The following is a 23,087-nucleotide window of genomic DNA, read 5'->3' on the forward strand; positions in this document are numbered from 1 at the left end:
ACAAAGTAAATATTGTATTATAGGTAATTGGTGTAAAATAAATACCAGTGTTCAGAGGGAGTCTGGTAATATTTGGACAGGATTTAGAGGTTATTTTTTTTAGTCAGGCTAAACAGAACTTCCCCTTTCCCCTAAGGGAAAAAGGTCATTCCAAGCTGTCCAGTCTGTGGGACCTGGCACAATGACTTTAGTCCATGTTTTCTAAAAATGCAAGCCCCTTTAGGACCAACTGAGAACAGACTGTCAGCAGGATAGTTCAATCAGGCATTAGGACGTAACTCACTCTGCCTGCCTTGAGAAGCAGTTATTCCAAAGTTCAATTACTCATCTCTTACAATCTCTCCTCAGTAATGTAATAGTATTGCTCCCACAACAGATTTGTGTCAGAAAAGTGTTCAAAATTTCCCTTATACCAAGAAACAACAGCCTTCCTGGGAGTGACCTTCATAGAGACAAAAAGAATCCTGGGATTACCTAAAGATTCAAGTCTTACATTTCTCCACAATACCATAGCTCCACTATAGGATGTCCATGAGGTACAAGCTGGCATATGCTAGTGAGTGACCTAGACTCAGGAAATTTTGGAAACCTGTAACCGTGCTGGAAGGTCACATATCAAAATAAGTGCTGAAAACTGCCAGTGTAGATTGCAGCACTTTTATACTGCTGAAATTGCATCTACACTGTGGTTATATTGGCAAAATAGATTACATTCCTAAGATACTGGTAGAAGTACAAAATGCATATATAAATCATGCCCCAGTAAGCTTGATTTGTCCAATTTGAGCTTGGGAAACAGATCACAGATGTTCAACTGGCCTTACAGCCTCTGTTATAGTATTGGAAAGGAAAAAGGGGTTAGCTTGAATTCAACAGCAATATACAGAAGAAAGACATAAGTCAGCACTCTCACTGGACAGTGATGACAACTGGAAGACTCCACGACAAAGCGGGGAAGTATCTACTGAATGGATAAATAATTATTCAAACAGACAAAATAAATTTACAGCTGGCAATGAACACTTAGGCTGCAGTGGGGAGCACTGAGAAAGGGATATAACTGCTAACCAAGGAACTTCAGTGTTTATGTGGAGACTCACTCGGATTTACACAGCACAAACGTCATGGGTAAACCCACATTTTCAAACTGACATACTTGTAAAGCAACAGCTAGAAAATCAAAGGCACCCTCTAGCCAGACCCTGTTCCCTAAAAGAAAGTGGCTGGATTCTCACTTGTCAAAGAAGTTGCTGTTTCCTATCCCCACAGTGAAGTAGGCAGTCCCAAATTATGCTGGATGGTTCCACTGAGCACTTGAATATGATCTCTCAGTAGCTGGCCTGTCAAATTTAGGACAGGCAGCAAGCTACAGAGGCAATGCTCTTCTATTTTGTGCTATCAGTGGCAGGCATCGTGCAATTCCCTTTCAGGGCTGTCCCTCAGTGCCTGCCAACCCTACCACCAGGGAGAGGTACCCAGGTAGGAGCTGCTGGTAAATCTACAGGCTAATCCGCACCCCTGAAAAGGGCCAAGGTCCCAAACAATGAGGGTGCCTAATCTGCTCACTCAGCAAAGCCTCACTCATCACCATGTCACCATCGTCTCCCTGTGACGAGCTCCCAGGCCTACCAGTGCTATCTGAGAACAGTACTACCTTGATTACCAGCTCTTAATTTCCTTCTCTTGGACTCTAAGACATCTTTGCTTTTCTAAATTATTGAGATATTTCAACAGAATTTTCTTTCTACATTTAAGAAAACAGAAGCAGACTGGAGAAGGTTACAGAAGTTTCTTCGCTGACGTTTTCCTAGCTATGCTCAATCACAGCCAGCTCCTCTCTGTTTAAACCACATACTTCATTTGACGCTTCTTGTCTGAGTGCTTGGATTCTGGGGAATTCTAGGGAACCACCTAGCCTCAATGACTTTCTGTTTGTACTTTGATAAAACTGCATACATTGCCTGAAACTCTTAGCCTCTGATGCCTTTGCACAGAAGTGCAGTTTTTTAGTTAGTATACTGCAATCAAAGAGAGTTGAGTAATTAAGAATTTAATGATTAATGCCATCTTCTGCCTTACTGCTCACATCACTGGAAATGAAAGAGCTTTGAAAAATAATCCTCTCCTGACCACCCACAAATATGAATGACTAGAGTAAAGAGCAAGGAGCAAATTCAGCTCTTCTGGTCACACTGGCACGTGCCATTAGTCTTAACCTAAGCTGAAGGTAAAATTAGATTGAAAGTGACATTAACTGATACATGGGAGAACTGAGTGTGTGATGACTGAATCCTATAGAAACAGCTGCTAGCAAGAAATCGTGTTAGACAACGAGGTAAATTATAAGCCTGATAAGGGCTTAGAAGCAGAAATGGCTCCCTTTTGGTCCCGTGACAGAGTGTGAGGCCCTGGAGCTGGTTCGTTCTCAAAGCCAAGCAATTCAGTTCCAGAGGATAATCCACCCACTGGATGACAGTCAAGAGTGATGACTCTCCAACTCATAAAGAAATGTCACCATCTACAGAACAGCCTATCTGTCTGTAAATAACATCCCCCAATGTTCTCTGGGATGTGGAAATGTGAGGAATTAAAGCAGAATTTTCCTTCTGAAATGTGCCACTCAAGCACATCTGTCTCCTGCAGAAAGCCAGATTGGGAGATGACAGTTCAGAAATTTCAAGTCAGGGAACTCAAGTACCTTCCTCTTCAAAGTCAACACCCAACCCACAGCCCAGTCAAGTTGGCAGCAAGACTCCTGATGTGAGATTTTTCTTAGCTCTTGAGGTTCTGTAAACACTCGCACTTGTTTAGCTCTGCAATACAAACAAGCCTCCTGGAAAGCCACTACTCATAGGCAAAGGGACTGGCAGAAACAGTCTTTAATCTGGGCTTTTCTGGTGCCCTTATTCACATTTTTATTGAGTTTTTAAAAGCTCTATGCTCACCTATGTCTATCACCTATTCCTGCATTTACTTTGCATTTTACCTACACATTATTTAAAAACTCCTGATCACAATGTTAAACATTGTATTGTTAAAACCTTAACAGCAATGACTAGATTGTTACAAAATATCATTACATCAAGAAAGGCAGCAACCTTTATTGTTGCTGACCCACAGCTTCTGAGTCAAGAGGGTTGTTTTAGCTTGCTCAAGCTCTGTATTGACATATATTCCCAGTAGATGGAGCTATTGATATTTTAGAAAGCATGAAACTGGAACTGTCTTTTGAAGGGTGAATCAGCTCAGCTGTTTGCAAAGTTAAATGTTTGTTTTTAAAAACTAAAAAGCAAATATTCTGAAATCATATTTGATGGAGATTTATTACAGAGAGGAAAAACAATAGAGGAGATTATCTTCTGGAGTTTGTCTCCTGCTAACAATATATTGCTTTGATTTTTTGGTATAAGCAAAGAAATAGCATAAAGACACTTCTGATAATACCTATTTAGTAACTTCTCCAAAACAGTGGCTCGCTGTAGTAAAATTAAGGCACAGAGGAGATGGTAACTTCTGAAAAGGAAACTTAATGACTGCTTATGTCAAGAATCCTCATCTGGTAATAAAACCAAAAGACAAATTTAATTTCTCAAAAATCACATTCATGTTCATGCTTCATGAAGCACAGAAATTTCTGCAAGTACTGTATTAAAGATATTTTGTTACTCACAAGAATAGTAACTTTTCTTCTCAGACTGAGTTCAAATGTTAATTTGTTTCCATGTTTGCCAAAGTTGTATTAACTCCTATTTCACATTCTTCAGTAACACAAATTACCTGTGCAGTTTAGCATAACCGTATGTCACTGCTCAGGGAAAATCTGCAACTGGCATTTCTGAATTGGCAAGAACAGCCCAACAGAAGTGCATAGAAAATGTTGTAGATGAGCAGTCTGCCTTACTCATGCCAAACTTGGAAACCAGCACTAGCTCCCACTTCTATATGTAGCTACACAGAAAAAAACAAGTGCTGATCTGACTTTTCTCTCTGAGGAGGTAACAAGCAAGTGACAGAGTTGGAGACTAGAAAATGTCAAAAGATAACTGATTAATGTGTTTAGGTCTTGCTATGCACTTCTAGAGAGAGCAAGAGTGAATGAAAAAGCCACTTCAATTCATGGTTGTCCTGTCTCTGCTGTGAAAATGTTAAGTAAGATCAAGTGATAGAGAGATAAAAAACTACAGGTAAGGTATGTTCATGGAAATCTAAGGAAGGATTTTTAAACACATTGCATGCTGTCTGTTCCTACTGAAGTAAATCATAAAATTCTCATCAGCTTCAACACCGTGCACTCCTGATATTAACCTCCTTGAAACAGTATTTACACTGGAATTAAAATTAAACATGTACTTTTTTTCTGTGCTATATTAACACTGCTAGTGGGCAACTATCTAGAATGGTTATTTAGGAAAAAAAGTAATATCCATAAAGCTACAACACTAAATGGACAGTGATGACCAAAAGTGGAACTCTGTCCAAAGCAACTTGCAATTCTAGGATGAACGATGCACAGAAGTTCTACCCTACTAGAAAATTCTGATTTATGTTTAAGAAAAACAAAAACAATAAATAAGAACCCCAAGATACAAATACTGACAAGTCCAAACCTGCTTAGAATCCCTCACTATAACTTGATGCCCTATGTGCGTATCTTTCTGATTTCAAGTACTTTAATCCAGGGAAACTTCAGTCTTAAGTAACCATCCAAGGGAGTAACAAATAATTGCCTAACACAGAAGACCTTTAATTTCAGATCTAATAACAAAATAGTACTGAAAATCTCAAGCTTTTTTAAGAGGTTGCTTAAGAAACTGTATTTGTTATCTCTTGCTCAAAGTGATCATTATGAATGTTTTGCTATTCTTCATTTTATTACTTAGAAAATAAACTCCCTCTAAACTCTATGCAATGTCTTTAAAATCTCTTTGTTACAGGTTTCTCTTGCATGTGGAGGAGAGGTGAGCAGCATTACTAAAGACAACATAACACAAAACAAAAGTGAGTTCGAAAGTCCAATAAATCCTTGTTCATGGGGATCCTGCCCCCCTTTCCCTGTCTCTCACCCCTCTGCTAGTTTTAACACTACCTTCTTGTCTGCTGTACTTCCTCAGGTTCTCCATAGGGTGCCCCACTGGGGATTAACAGTGATGCTTGCGCTATGGCAGGGTTCAGAAGATGGAGCCTACTACTCCTCAAACCTCGTGGTAAAGGTGAGATGAGGAAAATATCAGTTCTGTCACCTAAAGGTCTCAGAGTGACCAGAAATAACTCCAGGAGAATGACATCAGCCCTCCAGGAAAGCAAGCTGTAAGTGACTGCTGCAGTTCATGCTGCAAGATAATGGCAAAGCTTGGCCTAAAAGCTAGGGACCACACTAGATTTTACTGCTTTCAAGTGTTGCTTGTCTCCCACTTGGGTTTCTATCCTCTGGCTCTGTCCCTTAATCTCTATTTTAGATGCATCTCTCATTCTGTTAAGATTTACAGCCTGTTTCCTAAGCCAAGAGTACATGTTAATTATATGGAAACATCTCAGGCATTTCTTTAGCTGAAACTGAACCTCCACGCCAGGCCTTGGGCCATCTTGGTGACAATCTCCAGCACTGGAGCTCCCAACAACATCTCTGGACCATGCAATATTTGGCTCTCAGTGAGCCAGCTCTGGCACTGAGAGCAGTATAGCTGTGTCAGCATGGCACTGTGCCCAGGATAACCAGTCTTGGCACAAGGTTAGAGAAACATGATTATACGGCTTTTCACACTTGAGCAAAACAGCGTTGCCTATGATGTGTGTATATATTGGCTCATTTGGAATTGATCTGGAACTATCTTGCACATACTGCATTACGTGAGACAAAACTGCCCTTAACTTCCCTGCCTGAAAAGGCAAACCAGTATCAGCAAATTACCATCAGACTTGCAAAAATCCCCATGGATGTTAGCAACATCCCAAATTCTCTCTCGTCTTAAGCTCCCATTTTCTGTAAGAGTAAAAGATATAAGTTTAGACACGAAGTTCAGTTCTTAGATCTTTACACCACTGGACCCAAACCTAATATGAACCCCAAAGCCAGGTTCATCTCTGTGTCAGGCAAATTCAGATGCACTGAGCCATGTCTACTGATGTCAGCAGTGCATCCAACTGCAACAGCTGCCCTCCCAGAGGCTGATGATCTTCTAGGAACAAGCAAAGACTTGCTCATGTGCTCACTAATTCTCTCAAGCCAAAAAAAAAAAAAGCTTCTGCTAACAACAAAGATAAACACTGTTACTAGACATACATGCATTGCTGCCACATTCCTGCTGTTGATTCATAGAGTAGTTCAGGTTCAGTGGCTGTTTCTTCTCAATGATCTTTATGCCCAATTTTCTAATACACCATTGTCAAAAGCTTTCTGTTTGCATGCCAGAGAAGGGAAGGAAGTTATGATTAAATGTTTTGGGCTCCAAAATCAAATGCACAGACAATGCTCAAGAGCCCCTTTTCATCAAACTAAGATTCTACAGCATCTCTTCTTAGCATGCAACTCCCCCTGCATATTGAAATATCACAATGACCTACAACACTTAAGTTAGCAATTACAGAAGCAGTAGAAAAGGCACAAGGCTGAACAAAGCTCTGGACTGTAAACCTAGCACACTAAATTCTGTTTTTCAGTTACAACGTGCAAGTCTTGTGTTTCTTAGTCTAACTTTATATACAACAGTGAATATGTACATATATATATATATATGAGTGAATATTTCTCACTGAGTATAATTCAACATAGAGCTATGCTAGAAAACGTATCAGTAGATACACATTTGAATAAAGGAAATGTTTTAACTGTCAGGTTCTACAGATTAGATCTTTAAACTACTGATCTTCATTTTGGAAGCCAGAGTAGGTGAGGAAGATTTTTAACAATGCTTAGTATGCTTAGTGCACTTGGAATACTGAGACAAGATTGTCACAGGTGAAAGCTGTGATGTGCTAAGATTTTTTTTAAGTGGACCTGGATTTAAACATCTTAAATGGCAGTAGGGGTCTTATGACAATGAGACCATAACTGTGGGTGCACTTCAGTCCTGACCTTGTATTTGAGAGGCATCCTGTATGCCTAAGCAATAGCATTCTTTCATAAAGGTAGGGTATGTTGTGTTCACAGCACAGTTCCTTATGAAGATTTAGTTCATTTAGCATCCGGGGAAGCTTGCAAAGGCAGCAGAGACCTCTAGATATTGCAAATCATTTTCAGCATGCTTGTGTAGCCATGTGATGCAGTCACTGCACAGTGTGCACTAAACAGGAACTGTGCAAAATCACTTGGCACAGGACACATTATGATATGAGCCACAAGGATCAAAACCTGAGAGAGAAGGAACACTTGGATCATTCGGCATGTAGAGCTTCCATCATTTTTGTTACCTGTGTTATGCATGAGCTCTGATGCCAAGAATGCTGTCCTATGAACTCCTACATACCACGCTGAGTCTTGCTACCTAGCTCTCCCATCTCCTCACGGCATCACTGACCTCACCTCTTCCACTAACCCATCAGAAGCAGATTTTCTAATGGCCTGCTTATGTGCAAGGGAGTTGCTGCTGTTGCTCCAGCAATACCATCCCTCACCATTAATTCAAGTTTAAACTAAGTGAAAGAGTGAGTCTCTGTTAACCATTTAATGTGCCAGCACCACCTGTAGCCTCACTGCCCGTCACTGTAGTCAAAATGGTATTGTTTGGATTGAAGGAAGACATTAATAGCAACAAATATGTAAGAAAAATTAATCAGCACACGTGTATGTAGAACTAGCCATAAAATAAAGAGTGAAGACTGAAGGGTAAAATCACTATGCATGTTGTTCACATCAGCTGCCCCTCCTGAAGTGGACTGACATGTACGAAGGGATTTGGGCTTGTGTGATGAGGGAAAATGGTCTGTTTCTGATATTTTGCAATAGTGAAAGGACTGAATTCTCCCAATCAGGAATGATGCCAGGCAGAGGTGAGACAAAGAAAAGAAATATTACAAAAATGATCTGTAACCCTAAGGAATCATTTTGAAATTATTCCAGGAATAAAAAGATGAGTATAAAAAATCCATAATCATTTTTTTTCATTCAAAAAAACATTAACTGTAAGCTGATTACCCTAAAATCTGTCCTTAGGACGTTTTTTTCTTTCTTTCCTGGAAAATCTTTCAGCCCCTGCAAGGAATTATAGGTCTACTTTACATTCATTTCATAGATATAATTTTAGATTTTTGTAAGATGGAAAAAGTAGAAAACATTTTAGCTTGTGTAATTTTAGCATTTACTGCTGGTGTACATGACTTCTAATATACCACATAAACTGTGCCCTCTTGTATTGTGCATCTCCATGGAATCTGATAGCACAATTCAAGACTGTATCTTTACATACAATATCTTGTCATTGATTTTACATTCTTAGATGTACACATAGACAGAAAATACTGGCTAATCCCATAACACATGATGATAAGGAGTTCTATATGTCTCTGTTCTCTTGCCATTTCTAGATAGAAATATTGCCATACCCGTTAAAGAACGGACATTACTAGAAGGCTTTCCATCTCTTAATTAAGGTTAGAGTATTTCTTGATTATAAAGTGTCAGTTGTAGACTTGTCCACATCTTTAATCAGGTTTTCCTTGAAAAGTGTGTTGCAAGAAAAGTTAGGATTTACTAGAAACATACCAGATCTACATTTTTTCCACTATCTTTCAAATATTTTCATTCTATACAAAAGTATAGAATCACATCTTGAGGTCCTTATCTAGACCTTATTCATGCAAAACCCCACTGAAACTGGTAGCAACTTGGCTGGGGAAATGTACAAATTGCTAGAGTTTTGTTGATTTCAAGTCAACAGGAAAACTAAAGGTAAAAGATCTCCAAAACCCCCATAATAGCCTTGCGAGTTTTCATTGCTAGTTTTTAAACGGGTAATACTAGGAGAGGCAACAGCACTGCTAGTATAGTAGCTTGTTGACATATTCCAATCTAAGGAAATATAAGTGACATATTCCAATTTCAAATCTTCTAGCACAGTAAAATCATACATTTAGGTGTTTGAAAAAGACCTGCTAGTAAAATGCTTTAATAAAAAGTTTGCCAACTCCTCCTGCAAAAATTCTCTCTCTCACTAAACACCTTTGCAGAAGGGAATCTCACAGGACATCAAGTCTCCAGTCACCAAGACCTGAAGAAATAGTGCAGAACTGCATTCTGCCACCTCCCCAACTTTCCCACTTTCCTCTGCTTGGGCAATGAGAACAGAAATAAGATACCCCCAAGGAAGCACTAAACTCTCTTGATAACTCTGCCAGACCAGTTCCTCAGAAACATTCATTTACAGAATAAGTATCTTGCTATCAATTGCTCCTGAGAGCAAACAAAAGTAATGCTGAGTTAGGGAATATTCATAGTTTCTTGTTGAGCCAAGCACTGACTAAGAGACAAAAGACACGGATACCACCCAGCACAATATCTGTTGTCTCTGCCTCGACATAACAACTGTGATCAACGCTGCTTGCTAGGTATCACTGTTCTGATTATAACACACAACTAACACAGGACTTAACAAAGTGGACTTGACAAAAGTGTGAAAGTCAAGAGCCTGCCAGGTTACTCAATGTCATGTGTAACAACTGCGAAATGCACTTAAAACAGAGATCTTAGGTCTGTAATGTGCTCATATCATTCACAGCATCTGTCAACTGAACCCCTATATCGGGAGTGAGAACTCTGTCCTACATGCAAGGGAGGACATCTGCCATCATCCAGCTATCTTGGCATTTTCCTTGGTTTGGGGTTTGAGCTTTTAGGGAGGGGGAGGATTGTTTTTATTTTTATAATGCAGAATGTGGGAAAAATGGGACCCTCCTTTGTTTTTAATCAAATTTGTTCTATCCAAAAGCATCAAGAGGACTGTCAACACCTCCAGTCCTACCACCTGTAGCTTTGTTGTGTGATCTGTATAACTGAATTTTATGAAGCAAGGAGAACAAGACGCAGCATATTACTTGTTAAAAGGACCCTTTAGGAATGCTTATGTCCTCCAGGGCTGTGTAAAAAATCTTTGCATACGAATACAGTCTCACAGAATTCAGCAGATTTTGCTTTAAGGCGAATGTATCTGCAAGAATATAGCTAGGAAAATTATTTTGTGCAACTCCATGAGGTGTATAAAGGATTGTGTTTTCACTGAGGGTCAAAGATGGGGAATTCTTGAATTACCCTAGAATGTGTCTTAGAAGATTATAGTGTAAAATGTCAACTAAAGGAACATCTTGTAAAGAAAGAACCAAATCCAACAGCAGAAAAAAATATCCCATAATTATCATATTTATATCAAGCATGGGTCTTCCAGATACTCCTGGAAGAATTTGGAAAAGCCACCTACATTTCAAAACAAGTAATGCGGCACTACAGAAGATACTCACTATGTTCATGAGGGTGAGGAGGTAGTTTTGAACATGTTCTTTGCCATGGAATCGGACGACAGAGTCATCCACACCTAGCAGCACCTCAATGTTGTAGTCATCGTCTCCTGCATGCCTGCGTCGCCTCAGGGTTTCGTTCAGCTGCTGCTCTACACTGCTGTACAGGGAACTCAGGTCTTCAAGGCCCCCAAGAGACTCTACAAAGAAACAGCAAGACATAAACATCTAGTCCAATTCCACTTTAGAAACATCCACCCACACAACATCCTGACCTATATAATCACCACTTTCTTGGATAAAATAAATCAGAAACAGAGAGAAGAGATCATTCCACGGGCTGAAGGGTAATCATCAGACATCCATTAAAAAATTAATTCATCATATAGTTCTGTAATAAGAATATAGTTCTCCACAGTAGTGGAGAATTCAGGCCAAATTTTAACTTCCTAACCCAGATTTTCCTCCTTCTTTGCAACATACTAGGCATGTCACAGAGTGACATGTATATGGGATGCCTCAGCGTTCACTGGGGTTGCTGTGCAAAGCCAACTCGTGGCTTTGCCACTCAAAAATAATGTGATCACTCCAAATTTACACTGAAAATTTAACAAATTGCTGAGTTGTATGTCTCCCCCTCATAATCAAGCACTGGAACAATTCTGAATACAGTAAAATAACAGGTGGGGAGAGGCAAAATTTTCTTCAACTTACTGTTCACTGAATTCTTTATTTAAAAAATAGATGTTTGAATATCTTATCCTGCGCATATTACAGAAAATTCGAAGGGTCCTTCTAAAGAGATAGGTTAATGGGCAGACTTCAGACGAACCATTTTGAATTGGCTTTCAAGAGGATGTATTTAATAGCCTGTATCTGAAATGACCAAAAAACTGTATCACTGCCTTAGGACAGTAAAGCAGAACATCATCATGGATTTTTGAAAAGAAAAAAAGTCAAAAGTCTAGATCACCTACTTCTTCCAAAACCAAAGCCAGCATGAACAGCACTAGAGAGGCCTGTTTGAAAGATCTTACAATAGAAACCATTAGCTGGATACTGCAGTCCTCACTAGGAATCAAACTATTCTTGAGGCTGCCTCTGTCCCAGAGCCAGGGAGTATTTCCATTCCCCCTACTCTTTCATTCAAGAAAAATGATGATCTAGCTCTTAAATACTCAAGGATTTTCCTGCTCTATGAAGGCAATTGGCAAAGAGGAGCGTGGTCCTGCCTTCTGCCAGTGCTGGCTGGTATCAGCAAGGTGCATCTCCCCCCAAAATAGCACACCTTTCCACCCTTTTTCTCTGCTCTGGAGTTGGAGGGAAATTGCATTTCCCTCTTCAGTGAGGGAAAGTCAAGTCTGCAAGTATATGACCTCGCCTTTCACACATTTTCAGGCAAGAATTCCCAGTAAATTGGATAGAAGTTTTACTTGTGAAAGGACAGCAGGACAAGGGCCAATGTTGCAAAATGTACCGGACAACCATGCTGTAATTCATCTTGAGCAGATTCAACTACTGGCTTAACTAGCCGGGATGTCTCTCCCTGCTAGATATCTCAGTGGTTTGGCGATGCATAAATAACTCTCCCCACACCCCACATCAAATGGCAAGGTTTTCCTCAGTTGTTTCCAGAAGCTTAACCATCACTGTGGGTGAGAGACCAGGCCTGCAAAAAGCTTTACAATTCAACCACAAGTCCTCTCACACTCAAGAAAGCGAACTCTGTGATAGCACACAAGTGGGAAATTCATAGACAAGCTTCAGTTCTAAAAATTGTTGCAGCTGGCAGAGCTGCCGAGTGCAATGACCAACGGAAATATACCACTAATGTCATCATGTCACTATGCCTGCTGCATGAATGGAATAGCTTGAGATTACTTCAGAAAGGACCAACTATCGGCTCTGTGCAACACCTTTGGTTTGGCTGTCACTTCCCTTCTTAAATAGGTGGTTTTGTGGTTCAGAGGAAGAAGAGAATCCCTTTTTTGTGTCTATGTGAGCAGGCAGCAGGAGTCAGAAAGGACTTCTTCTACCGCTCCCCGTTCTGTAACATGCAGCCACTTTCTGCATACAGGATACACTGAATATGTCAATACTTTCCATAAATGTACCCCTTGATTTTTTTTTTTAGTTATACAGTCCCCAAAAGCAAGAAAAATACATCCTAACTCCTGGAAGAAATGTAGTGGCCATTTTTTTAACTCCCCCCCCCCCCCCCAATAGAAACATTTTCCAGTGGAGCCTCTCACCCCTGGAAATGAAACTTACCTGCTTCTACACAGAATCATAGAAGTGCTAAGGTCGGAAGGCACCTCTGGAGATCATCTAGTCCAACCCCAAACAAGTGGCCTATATGGGGATCAGACCCATGACCTTGGCATTAATAGCACCATGCTCTAACCAACTGAGCTAAACCTTCTTTCTGCAGAAATCCCAAATCTCCCCCTAACTAGACTCAATGGTAAAAAGCAACCATTTCACTAACCCCGATGGGCAGCATATTCCATGGAATACATCTGGACTGTACAGGCTATGAAGTAGCACTCTCTACACAGCTTCTCCGATGCTGACTGGTTTGTAACATTTTGTCTATTGGTTCTGGCTCAACAGGACAGGCACAATTTAAATGCACTGCTCCTCAACAGAGAAACATTAACATGGGAAAAAAAAACTTTAAGGCTGCTCTGGGCTACTTATTAACCAACAATTACTTAGCAAGCCTCTTCCTGTGCATTGTCTTTCTCCACATCTGCTCCAGGAAGTGAAGCCATGGATTCCTCTCCCTAAGTGCACTCTCTGTAAGTTGGTATGGCCTCTCCAAAAATCCATGGCAGTATGAGTGCTCTTTTTTTTTTTTTTTTTTTTTTTTTTTGCATGTTTGTTTTCCATAAATCAGCATGTTAGTGACTGAATAAAACAATCAGAGATAAACCCAGAATACGCATACTAATGATAACTGTTTACAAATGCTGTAATCTATATCTGTTGCCAACACTTAATACAAAGTAAGAGCAAAGGGGATGACAGCCTGAAACATGAGAGCAGCAGAGAGCAAAGTGAGATCTCTACATTCCTGTATTCTAGTCATTAAATCACTTTCTTCAGGTCATTGTTCATGATTCAGCAATTAGTTGGCCACTTGTGTAAATTTTAAGAGCTCACAGACAGTGAACCTATTCACATGATTAAAATCATGTATCTGTTCCAAATACCTCAATCAACTTCAAGTTATTTACCATAATTAATCATCATTAATTTTCACCAATTCTAAAAAGTGTTTCCTCTTAGACTACATACTACAGGAGACACATGGGGCAGCAGGATCAGTACAGATTCTTTCTGACCAATACAGAAGTGTCCTCAGATGTGTCCTATTCAGAAAACGGCTCTGCTATTCTTACAAATACGAAATACTTAATTCAGAACCTCCTGGACAGACAGATGCAGAGTACTTGCATCTAATTTGCTCTAGAGAAGGTAAAAAAGGTGGCCAATTTGTTTACGCTGGGGCTATGCATCACACCACTCCAAATATTACTAATGATAAAGTCAGCAGCTATGCTTAGAGTGAAGTTATAGTGAAAATTGTCTTCTAACTCCTTTCAGGGTCGAGAGCTTCCATACTTTGGAAGTAGGAGCTTTTTAGAAGCCCATAATCTCCATGATTCAGAGTTCTTTCAAAAATTTGAGTATAAATATCATTATGAAAGCTGCAGAAGAAGGAGGCATTACGGAAAATCTTAGTAGAGAGCTATTTATTACAGTATGATCACTAAAGCCAATGAAGACATCAGCATTCTCCACTCAACCCATACTGTTGGGGTTTTGTTAAGCTTCTACACATCTTTGGTACTCTTTATTACGACAATGGGGTTTCAGCAGTACATAGCTATTGGTAATAGAAGGGCAGAGTTCAGCCTGAATGCTTCTTGCACAAAATCTCGGTTAATGCAGAATTAAGACTGGTTGGCTGTGAGTCTAGGTGACTTATACAGTGCCCCTTTCTACATTGCAGTAAGTGAAAAACATAACCATCCTTTCCCTTTCTACCCTCCTTCTCCCCAGAAATAAAAGATGAATTTTTTCCCTCATGTCAAATTCTGCTTTCAGATACATCTTCACAAGCCCATTGAATTACAGAGACAGATAGACAGACATCTGCATTGCCAATAAACATGAGTTACTCTATTGATAGAGCCAGAAAGAGCGCACATTGTTGGGTCTCAGGACACAAAGTGGCTAAGCCACTCAAGGTTGGTGGTTAGGAAGTGCACGTGCTGTGATTTCCCCTGTTTATTGTTACAGGCTTTGCATCTAATAGACTCTAAAGAAAGCTAGCATTCAAAGAATGGCTGCTTTTTTAGAGCCTAACCCAAGGTTTTGGATAACCTGCTTGTGCGCCACTGAGCATCAACATTGAGGGGAACAGCTCATCTATATGTATCTAAATCCAGGAGTGGTTTGGACAATGAGATGAAGGGTTTATATAAAGGAAGCCCTGTAAATTTGCTAGCAGAGTGACACTAGTGTGCATCTGGACACCCACTCTCCTGCATCCCAGTCAGTTCAGACAGCTGCTGTTCTGTCACCAAGTAAAGGAGAGATCAACATGTTCTTCTCTAGAGCACAGACCAGGTAATTCAGACATAGGCAGAAGCTGAAGACAAGACCCACCTCTTACAGTACAGAGCGCTCACAGCAGCTCTTACTAAAGTGAATTATTTAAATTAACCATTTGAAGAGAAAGGCCCTGTGCAGTGAAATCTAGAAAGCTTGCTAGGCAGCTTTGACTGCATTTTCTAACACAGTAAGGAGACATGGCTATTGCTGGACAGCAATATTCTTTGTTACCCACAGGGAAACTACTCTGTTTTTTTGCACATTTATGATAGACAGACTAATCCTTCCTAATCTCATTCTGGAATTAGCTGGTTCATTATCTCTTCCTTTTTTATTCTGTTACCCACCTGCATCATTTACATCATGATCTTACCTGTCGGAAAAAAATTAGTCCATGCTCTTTCACCAAGTGAAATGGTTATTCAAACACCTGAGTAGGAAGACAAAACATTAAGCTTTGTATGCACATGCGCGGGTGTGTATTTTTTCAAGAGCACACATCAGAGTCTGTCTACTCTGTATCATGTAGTAAAAATGCGGAGTGCACCATCTTCCTCCAGTCCAGCTGGGATTCCTCTGCCAGGAAAAGGCAGGAGGAGTTTTGCACAGGTAGTAAATGAAGCAGTGGAAATGGAATCGAGACAGACACTCCAGGAGAAAATCTGCTGCCCCATATGCTTTTTTTGTCAAAAAACATGGCTGCTAACCTGGCCTTGTGCCACCTCTAGAGACTTGGAACGTCATTGCTGGAATCAGACAATGTGTTTCTGTCAAGCACAAATGTAGCTAAAGAGTCTCTCTGTGAATCCAGAGATGTGTATTGTGAAAGCCATAACCCCTCTGCAGACCAACAGTCTGCCTCTCTTCTAAATCCTTTTTCAGAAATGCTAGCCATTTCACTCAACACAAACACCCTCATGAAAAACTGAGCCTAACTGTATCACTCCTGAATACTCTTTTTGTATAAAAGAAGATACTCTGTATCACATCAGGTATCTGTTCTGTTTTTCCTATAGTATAACTTAGAAAGAAATTATAGCTCTTTCTCTAAATATTTGAGGTCTGAATCTGCTGTGATCTGCCCAAGTCTAACTCTATGACTGCTGCCGTCTGTCTAAACTCCGCACATCTAAAGAGAATCCCAAACATTTCTTGCCTGCAAGATTCCTGCAATCTTATTTTATAGTGTAAACCATGTGACCCTTCTGTGATACTTGCACTGCCTAGTGATGCCACTGTTATCAGCAACATTTCTTATATTCCTTATATTCCTTACATATGCTTGCTTGCTCACTTAAGGGATAACGAGTTATAGGTGAATGCTGCATCCTTTCTTCATACACGTTTCACTCAGTGAAATTAAGCTGTGTGTGACATATTGACACCTCATTCTTTTTGATCTGTCATTATACCCTTGGAGACCTCAGCTAGCTGATGCCAAGTGAGAGAAAGCAGGAGGATGCTCTTAAGTAGAAGAAATGGGTGCCTATCAGAATCAGGCGCCTATAATGATGTTCCCTGCTTGGTCCCTGACAGATTCCCTGTCAGCAAATAGGAGAGTATGCAGACTCTGAGAATTGTATCTGTAAGCATCAGGCAGAGGTTAATAAACCATAACTATAGATCTGCCCATTGTTAAGGTATTCATTCACTCAAGACTCACATCATACACTGAAAAGTGAGGTAATGCATCTCCAAGGCATCAGACACAGACAACAGCTTTGCATATATCTAAACCTACTGAATCGATGTAACAGCTGCTCCTATGCTTGTGGCCTAGAGACTTATGCCTTTTCCTGCGTCTCTTCTGCAGGCACTTCCCTCATCTCGACATATATCAGAGCTAGTGGATGAGTGGTTCAAATTCACCGGAGCATGAAAAGGAAAATGGTTTGAAACTGTGAAAGAGCAAGGTCTGACTAATGCTCCACACCCAGCTGACTGCTATCTGGAGAGAAGCCCAGTTCACCCTCTTCCCATCTTCAAACCCTTACATCTGTAGAGTTGCTAACAAATAGATTTACTAGGCAGTACTGCAGTGACCCAAGTCATACAGACGTAGGTTTAGTGCCCAATATTAATAGCAATACTCTTACAAGGAATTGTGTTGTACTTCCTCCCAAGAAGAATGAACAGAGAGGGACGCGTTGCTGGGCTTGTACAAAAAATAAGAATTCACATTTATTTTCTGTGATGCCATTTATTTTCTCTTGAATATTGCATTTCAGTAAGGATCCTAAGTATAAATGCAAATACTCTGCCTGACAGAGAGCAGATCCACAGACAAAAAAGAAGCATGACAGAAGAAAGAAAGAAAGGAGAGCTTGATTTTCTGGCAGTGAGTAGAGGGGCCTGTAAGCACAGAAATGAAGTTGCTCTGAGCCAGCTGCAGTGCCAGACGAGAAGGAAAGATGTATGACACAGGGCATACTGGTATAAAGGAGTGCAGGAAGAGTGTGTCAGCCTGGATGCTTGAGCTGATCATCAGCTGAGAAAGCTATGACTGCATCTCCCATGCAGCAGCTGCCATCTGCCCAGCTGACTGCTGCACACCTGGTATGCAGGCCACACATTTAGACTTTCTAGGAGCGGGACAACGTCATCGAGTCAGCCATAAGCTAAAGTTTCTTTTTGGCAGCACATTATGACCCACTGCCAAATTTAGGGGAAGTAAGCATTCAACTGCCTAATTTAACCTTTTCCTGAAAATACAGCTGGAAGCAGTGTGTAAGGAGGCTCCACAACTTCACTAATTCATAATGAAAATAGTGAGAAAGCAGTTTGGAACAAATTGAGATCAATGTACCTCACTTCCTAAGGAGTGGATTAATATATAAATGTCCCCAAGCACAGCTGTATTTTGTAACAACTAAATAATTCCATTATGCTAGTTCAAAGAGAAGAAGCCAGGGCAATTTGTAATGTCACTTCGAAAGTTGCACTAAGTAACTGAGTTTTTTTTTCTACTTGTTACCATTGGATGAATATGAGTTTCCGTGATTGCTTTCTCTCCTAGTTATAGTTTCTTGAAATTCTTTGTTTTCTTCTGCTCCCAAAACCTGTGTTACTAGGGCGTAGCAAGGCATTCTCATTAAGCTGCTTTTTGCCCTTTTTCCCCTAGTCTTAGTGCTAAAATCTTTCAGGCTGCTGTTGCTCGTAGTCAAATATATTATTCTTTGATGAACTTCCAAGCATCTGCATCATGAACAGAAATTACTAAACACACAAAAATGAGCTGCAAGCTGCTCGCAATCAAATGCGAGAAGAAAAGTGTGGAGAAAAGGATAATTCAATAAGGAAAGGCAGTTGACAACACAAGTAGCTTGATTAAACCCTGAAGATAGTACTTAAAAACCCTCAAAGGCGGCCTTGCCCATTTGGCAAAATACAAGAATGAAGAAGTAAAATAACTCCATCATGGATACAGTGAAGGTAAGTCAAGAAACTATTTTATTTTTGAGGATATTCTTCTTTACAACACAGAAGCCTCCACAGAAATCACACCTGGAACAAACTGTATGGAGATAACTGGCATGTCAAGATAGCTTGTTTAAGTACTTAGTCGGTCTTCTCACTGAGTCCTGTGATTCCTGACAGAGAGAGAGTCCAGCCTGTGTGACATCTGCTGACAACATTTCCAGGGAAGTCGGTCACCTACAGCTTCCAACTAACTCTAAGAGAAAGCCTTTAGCATCTGACTAGTAAGTTAAAAAAAGTCTGAATAAAGGTAGAAATGAGGCTCGTTAATAAAAGGAACAGGCTGAAAATAACCTTTCACTTTGCTCTGAGAATCGGACCACTAAGGAAAATGCAGAATTAGAGAAAGTACCAGCTTGGAAGGATTCTGGGGAGGCCACTCAGTCCAGGCCACTGAACTTGGCCTGGCTTTGAGTAAAGTTACAGTAGGCCACTCAGGACCTGGTCTAGTTTGAAAATTTCTGAGAACAGAGATCCCAGCACTTCTCTGGGCCCCTGTCCAGTGCTTGATCACCCTCCTGAGGAACAATTTTTTTTCCTAGTATCTACCCTAATTTCCCTTGTTCCAACTTATGATTGTTGCTTCTTGCCCTCTTGTTGCACATTTCTGAAGTAAGTCTTTTTTGTGACCTCTGTACCTAACACTGTTATCAAACACTCACACATTACTTGCCTCGCACTATCTTTCCAGGTGTCTAGATCTCATTCATGAACATGAATGTCCACAAGAAATAATAATAAAAAAAAAATAATAAAAAAGCTATCATGGAAAAGTAATTCACTAGTCTTAAGCATATTAAAGCCAAAGACCAAGAGGCATTCAACTATGCTAGATTTTATCTATGCTGAATGTAAATCAGATTTTTGAAAGTCCTCAGCAGCCTACTTTAAAAACAGAAACAAAAAACAACACCCCGCCTCCCCCCCCCCAAAAAAAAAAAAAAAAAAAAAAAAAACCACCCAGCAGCAGCAGCAGCTCTGGTCACATTTAAATGCACACATGAAATTTAGCCAGATTTAGAAGAGTTTAAAGCACTACAGTGGATTTCTAACAGTCACACAACACACATTTTTGGCTGTTTTGGCTGTTCTTCACCGACTAGTTTTAAAGAACATAAAATGCTGACTCCCACTGAAGATCTGGCCCTTTAGATATTAAGAAACTACCAGGAGCTGATGGCTCATCATCTGATGGCCAGATGCTTTGGCAGCTGGCTGCCATGCACTTCAGCTAGAATACAGAAATACCTGTTAGCTCCTCTGGAGCTTTTGCCAAAAAGAGTATGAGAAATATAACTGGCTGTTTAGTTACAACAAAGGTCAAAATACGTGATTGAATAAATCTGCAAAAGCCTATGATTTTTTTTGTCTATTAAGGCTTGTTTTGAACTTTGCCTTTTGGAAAGCCACAGAAGATAAAAACAATAATTTGGGTCAAACATTTCCAAACAGTTATGACTTTTAACTTATTTCCCTGAGAAGAGAACTGTTCATATACAGAATTTTTGTGGCACTGGTGGCACTGTCTAATTAGGAAAGATCAGTGCTTGCAAAAGAAACCACCCAGGTTGCCATGTGGAAAATATTATGACAGGATTTTCTCATTAGATTCTGGGATGTGCTGAAATTCAAGTGCTTAGCTTTATTAGGTCCATTTAAAATTTTATGTAAAGTTAAACATTCTCCTCTTACCCTTTCCTGAAGATTTGCATGAAATTGCCTACTGTGCCTGAAGCATCAGAATGCCATTCTAACGGAACTACATCTTTTTCACATGTGAAGTACTTGTCTCTTACTTAAATATCACTGCCCTAGATCCCTCCTTCCCATATAAAACACACAAATCATGACTTGCTAACTTGAATCTGAGAGTCAGTTCCTTAATATTCTTATTCTCTTTGATGGAATGTGCGTGCAAATTTCTGGTTATGCTTCTGTGCTTAACTGTTGCCAAAACTTTTTCTTGTTTGTATTTTGGGGCTGAGTGGAAGGAAGATTTTTATCTGTAGCACCTGAAAGCAAGCAAGTTGTGCATAAAAATATCGGTTTTCACTATATGTTAAGGGCACCAGAGTGCAGGTGGAATGCGTCCAGAATCCATGGGGCACCAACAGGGTGTCTTTTGGGGATATTTCACAACAAACGAATGTTAGCCATGAGATTTTGGTGATACTTAAATACAAAAAATGAACAAAAATCAATTGATTTTACAGGATAACCAGCACTGTAGTTTTGTAATGCTCAATTTCTTTCATTGGCATAACCAGGTTGAGAAAAGCAGTTTAAAAGCCATACGTCCTAGGTGCGAAAGCTAGGCTGCAGCCTCAAGGTAAATAGCCCTAGATCTTTAACCACATAGCTCCTCTGGGCTTTTTGGTGAGTTTTTGACTGAAATTCAAAAGCGAAATAAAAACCCAGAGAAAACCATGCAACTCTTGCTGAAGCAAATGACAAAAGAAATACTCTTTGAGCTGCATTTGTCCCGTTTTTTCTTTCCTGTGGGTTCTCATCTCAGTGAACTGTTGTGGATAATGTTTCTTCCTGGTGCAAACACAGCTCACCATGCACCCCCGACCAGAAGTACTGCAGAATACTCTTCTCTTTCCAGGGCTGCTTACGAAAGGAATTATATGTGTGCTACTGTTTTTTGTAACAGGAATGAACACACACAATTTTAAGGAGAAGTACCTTCTTGCATGACTTGGACACTGAATGTAGTTTTAAGCAGCTTAACGTTAAACAGAGACTGTATTTTGAGATTTAAAAAATATTTCTATCTTAAAATAATGTGAACTTATTTGCATGCCAAAACCTAACTGAGCCAAAGGTACTGTAAATAGGTTTACAGAAAATAAGGGGCAGGGGGAAAAGCTAAAAAAAAAAAAAAAAAAAAAAGGCAACTTGTAACATAAGTTGTCTGAAAATATTGAAAACTTAAACAGATTTCACTTTACAGACTCAATAAAAAAGTGCTTGAAGTATTAACTGAAAATATTCAGCAGTTAAAATGAACATTAAGAGGGAAAACTCAGTATGAACAAAATTGCCTGGGAGACCCCAAGAAAACAAAGGCATGAGAAAGCAAAATTAAAGAAATGAACACACATCAACTGGACATTGTAGACTGGCATGGCATGATTCCTTCCACAAACTGATGGAAACACTGTAGTGGCTGTTAGAGTCTACAGCTCTGTGGCAAGGCAGGGTTTCTTGGCAGATGTCACATTAACTAGTACAACTGGAAAACACAAACTTTCAAGTATATGAGCTGCCCTTCTGAAACAAAAGCAACACACCCTCAGGAGAAATCCAAATCGAAAACAACCATTTTGAGCTTACTTAGATACTTATCATCTAGATCATATGACGGAAAATGCAGTTGGTACCTGTAGACCAGAGGAGGCATTCGCAGAGAAGAGAGGTATTGCCACATTTTCTAAGGGAAATGGACTGATTTAGAGCTTTCAGGACACTGAGCATGTGGGAAGCAAGATAAAAACATTATTGAACCAGTATCTCATTGAGGGCATGGCTTTTGTACCTAGTAAGATTATAAATTTTTATTTTCCAGGCTCATCTTTTGAAGATATTTTGTAGGTCTTTCTTGAGGATCAGCAATATGAGATTAGAGATGGAGTGAAGATCTTTGGAGAAATATTCTCCCTTTTCTCTCAGTGCTTATGTTCTTCATTAACATTCTGTGCAATTTCTTCCAGGTATGTACTGATCATTTAGAAGGTGCTAGACTGATGTCAGAGACGGACTAAGGAGGAAGCAGCAAATTTGACCAAAGATGGTCATCAGATGAGCAACTTACTATTAGAGCTGCAGTAATGCAGTGAGGAAAGAGTGTGGAGGAAGTTCTGGAGGAAAAAGGATGTCAAAATGGAAGAAGGACCTCCTAGCTGCCTACAGCCGGAGTACCTGCATTTGCAAGGTAATGCTGACTCCGGTCTGATGACATATTCTGAGAAATAAAAATAGTAGTTGATAGGGCCAGACAAAACTCCACTTTCACAGTAGCTTAAGCACACTGTAAGAATTTAGAAAAAAGAGAGAACACTCCTGTGACTTCATAGTTGTTCTGCATATCTTTCACCTTCCTTAGATGAGTTAATGAATTACTGCTTGGAGTATTAGCTGTTTCTAGTTCTCTTCAGTGAGACTTCTAAAATGGCAGTGGCTGCTAGAATTACAAACAAACATGGATTAAAGGAAGATCTAACCCTCTGGGTTGCAAGATTAATCATCAAATACAGGAACTCAATAGGCCACAGACATGACTTGCTTTGCTATTAGATTTTACTTTCAAAAGAAAACAAAATATTCTGAAGTGCTGACTGCTTCCACAAAATATTTGCTTCTCTGGTACCTTTTGAATTCTAGCTGCAGACTTTTGGGAATGATGGAAGATTTCCCTGCACTGTATAGCTTGTTGGCTCTGCAGAGCCAGCCCTGCTTTGACACGACAGGGAGGACTCTTCCCTTTCATACATTATCAGCAAAGCCGCTTCTTACTGCTCATTTACATGGCGGATTGATGC

The 23,087-nt window shown here is 39.9% G+C and overlaps 1 protein-coding gene across 1 annotated transcript in view; it reads right to left on the minus strand.

Annotated features, from left to right (window-relative positions):
* Positions 1–23,087, minus strand: part of ADAMTS3 (ADAM metallopeptidase with thrombospondin type 1 motif 3) — a 137,696-nt gene that overhangs the window by 30,093 nt on the left and 84,516 nt on the right. The window contains exon 5 of the mRNA XM_062574257.1: positions 10,447–10,643. Within this exon, the coding sequence (XP_062430241.1) occupies positions 10,447–10,643 (197 nt within the window). The remainder of the gene's footprint in view (positions 1–10,446; positions 10,644–23,087) is intronic.

This window comes from Rhea pennata, chromosome 4 (genome assembly GCF_028389875.1).
Source record: "Rhea pennata isolate bPtePen1 chromosome 4, bPtePen1.pri, whole genome shotgun sequence".
In the NCBI taxonomy this organism is placed as follows: Eukaryota; Metazoa; Chordata; class Aves; order Rheiformes; family Rheidae; genus Rhea; species Rhea pennata.